Source organism: Rhodamnia argentea, chromosome 4 (assembly GCF_020921035.1).
Source record: "Rhodamnia argentea isolate NSW1041297 chromosome 4, ASM2092103v1, whole genome shotgun sequence".
Lineage (NCBI taxonomy): Eukaryota > Viridiplantae > Streptophyta > Magnoliopsida > Myrtales > Myrtaceae > Rhodamnia > Rhodamnia argentea.
The window spans coordinates 16,459,321-16,468,208 of NC_063153.1; the positions used below are offsets into that span (position 1 = coordinate 16,459,321).

At 42.0% G+C, this 8,888-nt stretch overlaps 2 protein-coding genes across 10 annotated transcripts; one reads left to right on the forward strand and one right to left on the reverse strand.

Moving 5' to 3' along the window:
* The first annotated feature begins 808 nt into the window (after positions 1-808).
* Positions 809-4,658, forward strand: LOC115731049 (glycosyltransferase family protein 64 C3). Of its 7 annotated transcripts, none has more exons than XR_004014211.2 (3): positions 809-2,142; positions 4,075-4,162; positions 4,419-4,658. XR_004014211.2 is itself a non-coding variant. In XM_048278278.1 (3 exons), the coding sequence occupies exon 1, from the start codon at positions 1,125-1,127 to the stop codon at positions 2,136-2,138; it is 1,014 nt and encodes a 337-aa protein (XP_048134235.1). In that variant the 5' UTR covers positions 809-1,124; the 3' UTR covers positions 2,139-2,142; positions 3,940-3,973; positions 4,075-4,658. The 7 variants fall into 7 exon arrangements, 6 of the variants coding, with proteins under 6 accessions (XP_048134235.1, XP_048134236.1, XP_030517527.2 ...); XM_048278278.1 differs by adding an exon at positions 3,940-3,973 and having other exon boundaries at positions 4,075-4,658; XM_048278279.1 differs by lacking the exon at positions 4,075-4,162 and having other exon boundaries at positions 4,436-4,450; positions 4,521-4,658.
* Positions 4,659-5,063: 405 nt separating this feature from the next.
* On the reverse strand, positions 5,064-7,851 carry LOC115731052. 3 transcript variants are annotated; one of them, XM_030661674.2, is made up of 3 exons: positions 6,479-7,851; positions 6,105-6,241; positions 5,064-5,231 (listed from the first exon to the last, which is right to left on the reverse strand). In XM_030661674.2, exons 1-3 carry the CDS (start codon positions 6,624-6,626, stop codon positions 5,145-5,147), a joined length of 372 nt encoding a protein of 123 aa, XP_030517534.2. In that variant the 5' UTR covers positions 6,627-7,851; the 3' UTR covers positions 5,064-5,144. The 3 variants fall into 3 exon arrangements, with proteins under 3 accessions (XP_030517534.2, XP_048134244.1, XP_048134245.1); XM_048278287.1 differs by having other exon boundaries at positions 6,105-6,238; positions 6,476-7,851; XM_048278288.1 differs by having other exon boundaries at positions 6,105-6,238; positions 6,479-7,847.
* Between the last annotated feature and the right edge of the window lie 1,037 nt (positions 7,852-8,888).

Sequence of the window (8,888 nt, forward strand, 5' to 3'; positions counted from 1 at the left end):
TCTATTTCGTTGCGTCGAAAGAACGGAATCCCCGAGGAATAAAAGGCAATTAGATATGTCCGGGCCCTTCGACCAAATTTACATGCGAATATGCGATGCTCACCACAGGCACATTCGACTAGTCAAATGAATGAAGGATAGAGTAGGAGTATACTTTTGAATATTATATTAGTCCACGTGCCAAGAAAAGACAAGCCTACGACTTTTAGCCTCGTGTTAGGCCCGGTGCCTAACACTGACGTCAGACACCCAGGCCCCCATCTATGCGAAATTACTGTTTTGACCTCAATTTCCTGTTTTATTATTATTATAATAATCGCTATTTTCCAGATAAACGATTTCCCCCACATTTTGCCCGAAACCTAATTTGCGTTTCCTACCAAAAAAATAAAAATAAAAAAGAAGTAATTTCGTTTGGAAGAAATTTGAACAGGAAAAGAAAGCGGAAAGAAGGACTGATCCTGATCGTCTGTCCTCTCGTCTCTCTCCTCCTTCTCCTCCGCTCTTTAACTCCGGCCCCTACTCCGGCCGCCGGACCGGCGACGAAGAGCCGGCGCCGCCCCTCCACGCCGAACAGTCCTCTTGATCCAGCTTCTCTGTTGCTTTCCTACTTCTTGCGCTGTGCGTATTGGTTAGTTTCGCCTCTATGAAGCTGTGATCGTGTTCAACCTCCCCCACCCCCGCCCCCCCAACAACCATTGTCGCATTCCCCCATTTTGGTTGTTCATTGTAAACAGCTCTTCTCTTGTTTCTTTTCTCTCCTCATTCCAGATTTTTTACTTTATTTTATTGTCGATCCTTATTGTTGTTTTGTCCATGTTGCTGCTTTTTCTAAGGCTACGTTTGATGTCGTGGATGCTTGAGAGTAATTTTCAGTCTGTTTAGCGTAGTGCATTCTGGTTGCCTTAGCGTTGTTTCCAAATTGGTGGAGGAAGAATACGAAGGAGACATTGAACAATCCCAACTCTTTCGTGGGTATTCAATTCGAAAGTCAAAGGGATTGCTTGGAATAGTTGCAGATGCAAAAAAGCACTCAGGCCAGCTGTTTCTGAGCTCCATTTTCGATGATAAGCAAGAAGTTGCATTAAAGGAGGAAAATTTTCGACCGAGGGGTTCTGCTCTTGATGCGGAATAGAGTGAACTGGGGCTCCATCTTTGTGTTCTACTGCTTCTGTTTGTTGGTAAAAGTTGATGCGTCATCTCGCCACCAGCTCCCCCATGATCCCTGCGACCTCAGCATCCAGCGGAGGCCGGAGTTGTTGAGACCGGACCAGATGACGGTCCTGATCAACGGTTACTCTGAGTCTCGCATTCCCCTCCTCCTGTCCATCGCCACCTCCTACTCCGCATCACCTGTCGTGGCAGCAGTGCTCGTCTTGTGGGGGAACCTGCATACTCCACCTCGGCTCCTCTCCGAGCTCTCCCGCAACCTGTCAGCCGCTTCTCTTGGTGCCGCTCAGATCTCTCTGGTCCCTCAATCCTCAAGCAGCCTCAATGCCAGGTTCCTTCCTCGGCCGCTCACGATCGAGACGCGGGCCGTGCTGATTTGTGATGATGACGTGGAGGTGGATGCCAAGTCTCTGGAGTTCGCGTTCAGGGTGTGGGGGTCGAACCCGGACCGTATAGTGGGGATGTTTGGGAGGTCCCACGACATGGACCTGGCCAGGAAGGAGTGGATCTACACGGTGCACCCAGATAGATACTCAATAGTCCTCACAAAGTTCATGCTGTTGAAGACCCAGTACCTGTTCAGCTACAGCTGTGGCAGGGGGGCGAGGATGAGGAGAGTGGTGGACGAGATGGGTAACTGCGAGGACATACTCATGAACTTCTTGGTGGCCGATGAGATCAACACGGGTCCCATCCTGGTTGGCGCTGAGAGGGTCAGGGATTACGGGGATGCAAGGAATGACGGAGGTAGTGGCGAGAATAGGGATGAGGTGAGAGATGCAGGGCTAAGCAGGAGGGGAGAGCACAGGAAGAGGCGAGGGCATTGCATAAGGGAGTTCCACAAGGTGTTGGGGAGGATGCCATTGAGATACTCCTATGGCAAGATGGTGAACTCGGTCGGAGAGCAAGGGCTTTGCAACAAAGGTGGCAAGCTTGTCTTCTGTGATCAATTCCTTGGTAGAAGATGACCATGTAACCTCCTAACCATCCCTCATTGTTCTTTGGAATGTTCTTTTCTCTTTGTAGTTATGTGATTAAGGAGAAAAAGTTGGTTAATAGAACGGGGTTCATTAAGATTATAGTGTTCAAACCCAGCTTCTCCATATGAAACAGTCGAAGAGCTGATCATTCATATAAGCAATGTACTTAAAAGGCCACGACAATTGGAGATGCAACAAAGAAGCATGCTGAAGAACTTATCCATGAAGACTATCTACAAGTGCATCCTAACAAATAAGGCCAACTGGTAGAGAGTACAAAAGAGGGTCCTGCATTGGCTTGAGCTTGAATAAAGCCAAGGAGCTATTTAGAAACTTCAAACACTTTGCATGCAATTTAATAACACTTGTGAGCATATCAGATACGAAGAAGTCCATGTCTATTTCAATCTGAAGAAGTTCTCTCAACGAAGATCAGGAAAGAAATCAAAAGATGGCATGGAGGTGGAGGATCTGCTCCAGCCAAGAAAATAGAACACCTTTTCCATAGGATTTACATGTTCCGGGCCATTAAATCCAGTTAACTTACTGCTTGCATAGATGAATGACAAGGATCATAAGATAGGCGCTTCGCGAACAATTACTCAGAATGTACACTGAGATGACCTATATCAAAAATTGGAATTGTTTGCATCCTGGCAAAAGAAAGATTCATAGTTTCTCAATGGAGCCATGGATTCAGACAGCTCTAGTTCCTCAACGAAACCAATGGTCATTACTATAAATTTATTTGTATACTTTTCTTTAAAATCCTTCAATAGTCTAGGAAGAAAGGGCAGAACCAGACTGAAGAATAATATATTGAGTAGGCAAGTTTAGAGTGATTAAAGGCAATAAGAAGTAAGCATCTTAGGCACTCCTTTGCAATACTAAAGAAAAAGTTGGCACAACTTAACTGCGCAGTACTTTGTAGCCATAATTCATCTGCATAAAATTGAACTAAATATTGACATTATGGAATGAAAGGATCATGTTTTCTCAGAATCCTAGTCTCTCTACAAGTCTGGATGATATCTTTTGATCCAAACATGGGATTGAGCTGTCATTTTCTCATGACTATCATGCAAATGCCTCAATCTCATGTTCTATGTAGACATCTGAAGAGTTGATCCACTTCAGGCAAGCAAATCCAGATGAAACGCGTCATTAAGCATCTTTTGCCTGACTGAATCATCATGAGGGGCACCAGACTCGTATCAAAACTAGTTTAGATTATGCTGTTCAAAATGAATGGCAGAATCATTGAGCAGTAAGCAAATAACTGAAATATGAGTGAACATTCTTACAAGGTAATCTCAACAGTTCTCCTTTCATATGCAAGACATCTTCAATATAAAATATCTCATGGAGAAGCAGTAATCCCCATATATACCTGAGAGAGAGAAATTCCATGACGGAACCAAAGAAAATAGTGATGACTGCTGCAATTTGACAACATTATAGACACTTTAATGTGACTCCAACTGTTATTTCTAGATCATCATCCTTTTTTTTTCCTTAGAAGGTGGATCATCATAGTCTTAAAAGCACACAGCCCAAAAGAAGGTCAATGACCTCAATCAATGTGTAGTGGACTGAAAGTTTGCTAGTACTGAGAATGTGTCAACATGTAATACCATGTATTTAGCCAAGGATAAACAGAGAATATTTTTAGGGAAATTGCCAAGATGCCCAAAGGATGGGAAAATTAAAATAAAGATGCTATCTGTAGCTGTCATGCTTAGCATTCTCTACTTGGGATGTATGAGTAACATCATCACCCATATCCCAGGTATGCAAAGTTGAAAACAAACCGAAGACAAGCGGTGAGTCTATGGAACTTGTTAGTAATAGTCTCTTCGGCAATGTGGAGAATAAGGGATAATGTCGTCCACTGATGCTGATCCTGTGATCATTTCTCATACCAACCATCCAACAAAACAAAATGGTTGAGACAGAAAGCAATACCAATGAAGGGACAACAATCAGCATACAAGCGGCAAAACATACAAAAGGTCTTGACTATTTATAGTTAGTTCATCAAGGATGGTTCAGACTTTGTTCATTATGATCTTAAACAGGTAATTTATGGAAATACCAATTTTTAGTTATGTTACACTTATCTCACTGTCTATGGTTTCCTGAACTTCGCTTCTGCTCGACTTGCTGATTATATTCTTTGAATGGTTTTCCGGCCATTCTGAAGTCTGTTAGCAGCAACTTACTTTGGATGTGTAGTGTTGTGAATATTCTTGTGTCTATTTGTGTTGGTCATCATGGTAGAAAAGTTCGGGAACTTGCTGTCATATCATTGTGCCATTGACTTGTAAAGGTTTTAAGGTACATTATTTAGTCCAAATCGGTTTGCCTTGCTTCATCGTCTGCACTACAGGAATGAGAATTCTCATAAATTTATGATTGGACCAGGATTGCTGTTTTATCTGTCATCTTACTGACATTTGCATCCAAGTCCGAATGGATGTCAAACTGTTTGTTATCTTCCAGAGGGCTCTGACATTGTTCCATTGATGCGTGCGGGGCGCATCCTGTTAGACTGAAGGAGGGGGAAAAAGATTTGTTCACAGGATGTTTAGAATGCCTCGGATCCCCTTGAATCACATGACCGATGCTGCGGCAAAATTACTCAAGATTAAACCATCTCCTTTCGCTTGAAATCCTCTTCTAAAGCATCCAGTCGGTAAAGAAACATTCTCTAGTATAGGATGTGAAGAACTCATCTCCTCAAAGGTCTACATTTCCACACAAGTGAAACCACGAGGCACAAAACACTTGAAGTTCAGACTGTTGTGCAATTTGGTTAATACTATTATCAAATCCGGGTATACATCAGTTCCTCAAGTCAACTGAAAACTTGATGTGAGAGAGAGAGAGAGAGAGAGAGAGGGAGAGAGATTTAAGAGGCGAATGGACCTAATTAATAGAATCGTGTGGCGGCAGTTCAAGATCATTCACTTCGTACGATTATAAGGTGGCGGCTCACAAAGACAACTCTTGGCCATCATCAGAATTTGGGAATGTGACACATTTGAACACCTTGCACTTTGAACACAAGACGAATCCAATCTGCAGGGAAATGAAAATGCAAAAACAGTTAGAATTTTTAGAGATAATTCACAAATCATTGGGACATTTGCGGAAACAGAACAAACATAAGTAATCCGCGAAAGGTCTAAATGGAAGTATCTTAGGCAAGTATCTTTTTTGGAGATGAGAACTTTAAGGTAAATTTCTTATACTGATATTGTAAGTTCTCATCTCATGGCATGTCAGAAAAGAACCTAAACTGAGAGTGTGAACTTGGGGAAGCACATAACCAGGAGAACGAAAGATTTCAACCAGAATTTCCAAATAATGTCCAAATTCACAAGCTGTGTTGTTATCTCCATCAAATCAACTCAGGCATGCAAAATGACCATTTCAAGTACGATCACAGAACTTGTCTGCACTGTTTTATGGGCATCACAAAGTAGTGAAACAACTGCAAAATCCGATTTTGGAACATGCCCTGTGTGGTTAGATATCCCAGTGGGCAGAAAACTAAGTACAGCAAGCAAACCAGTGAAGGACACACGTAAAATCTAAACGCAAGCCAAGAGAGACAGATATCAGCTAATCAGAAATTCTGAATTCTGGAACATTTCACACCATACAATTCAAGTTATATCATCAGTTTCTTTCAAGATGGTCCATGAAAAGTCTCGGTATAAGATATGAGAAAGGTAATTGTCTTGGGCAAAGTTGTGGCTTTAGACAAGAGGAACGCCTGAGATCTTATCTTATTTAAGTACTTAATTCAGATCTTGCACAACCATCGTGTCCAAAAACATTTAAGTTGTAGAACAGTAACAACTGAAAGAAATCTCATTCATGACTATAGGGCTGGTTGAGTATGGTGAGGATAAGCATGGGAAAAGAGTGTTGGGTAAAGCAAAGTACCGCTCTGCAAGTTGGACATCGCCGATAAATCCGCTTGTTTTCCGCTTTAACGTTGGTCTTCTGACCATTACAGAAATCACAAACTAACCATCCTTTGCCATTGCAAGGTTCACAACCAATTCCTGCATCAGCCTGGTAGTAACTCGAACACATTTAGAGGAGAAAGGAAGAACATGAGACTGCTGGTGCATTCAAAATGGAAATTGAATGTAACTTAGAAGAGTCACATTTCTCTTGCATAAATGTCAATAGCAGTAAAAGATGCAATGAGATTAGAAATATTCAAACAAATTCAAACAGATTTGGGGTCGATCTTCCAGGGGAAGACTCTTTTTCTTCACATGCATATGTTATGGAGGTGGAGGAAGTACCCCCTTGTTGGACGTGCTGGACTGGGGTGCAGAGTAATGGCTTCAAGAAGAAGAGAGCAGCTGGTCTTGAAGGTAAAGGCGATGACTTTGGCCAAATTTTATGCTTCGTAGGGACAGTGATGAGCTGTGTGCCACTTAGTACGATCGCCATAGCGCCTTCCTCTTAAAACACGAGGGCAGGAGACTTGAACCCCAATCTCTCTAAATGAAAAAAGTGAATCAACAAAACCAATTGTAACAGTGTTCAATGCTTGAATGTTATTATCTACATGAGATGTTCCACAAATAAATAAAAAAAAGAAGCAAAATACAGATCCATCTAAAAGTTGGAGTTGGATCCCAAGACAAGGAATAAGTAGCTGATGAAACAAATGAAGCCAATGGTGAAGTGAATCTTCCACCTCAGTCTTCTTCTGCAAGACTCAAGTCAGCTGTAGAATGTTAACTAATGAAAATTAAAGCAAGATGAACTAATTCCCACATCAATGACAACTTCCATCAGTTAGCCTATTACTGAAGTAGCTGGTGACCAGTCAGAAGGGAAGAAAACAAGTTCTGATTGAGATCAGTCCTCCATCTCATGACAGTTAAACATGGAAAGTAGCAGCTACGGCTGCGACACTTGCAACAAACAGTAATCTTGGTAAATGCAAGGTTGGCCTTCTTGAGCTAACTCATCTTCCATGCTTCATCCAAAAACTGAACTTGCAGCAGGTAGGTACTCTATGGCCATTCCTACTTCACTCAGTTTGCACACGAGATCTTGCAATACCCTGCTTGACATATTCGCCCATGTATTGTATAAGCACATTGTTGCCAGAAGAAAAATAGCATACCTAAAGAAAGTATCAGGCAAAGAATCGGAAACTATGCTGTGGAATTTATTCTTAGTGCGTCGAGCAAGCAATGCAGGTGTCAAGCCAACCCCAGAAACCCTTTCCTTCTGCCCAAAAAAGGAATAGTCAATCAAGTGGGAAACTTGATGCAACATTAATGCACGAAGCTCTGTCTCCCCTACTCTACCTAGTCAGGATACATTATCGAAATACCTTGCGAGGCCTGTAGCTCACATGGCATAAACTCATCCGAATTACATCCTAGTCATCAACAAAATCGCAATCACAGATTGTGTTGATAGGGATCCACCGATATGAAGCAGGGGATAAAAGAAGCACTTGAAATTGACGATCGGGTAATAGTCAGTTTGCTGATTCCTAACCATGTCACCTTTATCTTCAAAGTTATGTGTAACCCAGGTATTGTAATACAGTAAACACGGACAAGCAAGCTATATTAGAATGCATGTTTTATGGTTGCGGATGGAAAGAGGGATGATGTTTCACGATGTCCCCATGATTTCAATGATAGAATGCATCTTTCCATCGCTAGCCCCTTGAAGGCCAAACACCAGCAAAATCAACTTCCAGGTACAAGATTTTCTATAACCATTGAACATAATGTTGTCCTTTTCTTATTTCATCCCAAATGATGAAGGAAATCAAAGACACAGCGCCATCTCATTGCTTCATCCGATTCAGTCCCTTGCGCAACTGAGCAAAGTCTTCATGGAAAAATCAAGAGGCATTACATAAAAAGCTAAGACAGACTCACACTAGGATATTAACCACTTGAGCTTCACCTATACTTGTATATGATAACTTTAGCCCCGACTTTAAAGTTTAAAGGATCATAAGCCAGTTTCAACGGAATGGCAATTTGAAATATGTATCATCAACCAGCGAGAGCTCCACGGCGGTCAACATCAATCTTTGCACCTCAATTACTCTTCTTGAAAACAACAGAGCTCGGCGTGAAAGATCAAACCTTTTCACTTTGAAGGATGAAACCGGGGGATGACGCCCTTGTCGTTCAAGCCTCTTCTTCCCAGTCCTCCACCTTCTCCAGGAACAGCTGATGCTTTGGCAAACCCATTGTTTTATCTCCCTTCCAAAGATGGGGAAAAAGAAAAGCACAGAAAGCTTGGAAATGAAAAGAAATGGAAAGGCTTCTTCTCTTGCTCAACTCTTAAGAGAAGCTGCAATGTTTGAAACACTGATACGGCCCTGCAAGCTTCTTCTTTTTTTTGGGTGTGCGAGTGTTGGTTGGCGACAATGAAGTAGAGAGGCAGAGAAGAGCAGGGGGAGAGGAAGGGATTTGCAATTGCAGTTCTGTGTGGGGATGGTCAGAGGATAAGGTTCTTCTCCTTCTTTCACCCTGTCATCTTCTGATCCAGTCATTCAGTTTTCTTTTCATTTGCATGAATGACAGGAAATCTTTGAACTATGTCTTATGTACAACTTTTACAATCCTTGAATTTGTGCAATGGCGTGGTCCGATTCTAATGGATCGAAATGCACAACGATCATTCGAGTTAAGGATCATTGTACAAATTATAGTTAAACTTTGTCTCATT

What these genes read in the sequence shown, in the direction of transcription:
- LOC115731049 (XM_030661667.2), top strand. Translation starts at nt 1,125, where the DNA reads ATGCGGAATAGAGTGAACTGGGGCTCCATCTTTGTGTTCTACTGCTTC.
- LOC115731052 (XM_030661674.2), bottom strand. Translation starts at nt 6,626, where the DNA reads ATGGCGATCGTACTAAGTGGCACACAGCTCATCACTGTCCCTACGAAG. An exon ending in AGTCCAGCACGTCCAACAAG is followed by an intron (nt 6,242 to 6,478) that starts GGGGTACTTCCT and finishes GTTCGAGTTACT; the next exon opens with ACCAGGCTGATGCAGGAATT. An exon ending in GATGTCCAACTTGCAGAGCG is followed by an intron (nt 5,232 to 6,104) that starts GTACTTTGCTTT and finishes ATTTCCCTGCAG; the next exon opens with ATTGGATTCGTCTTGTGTTC.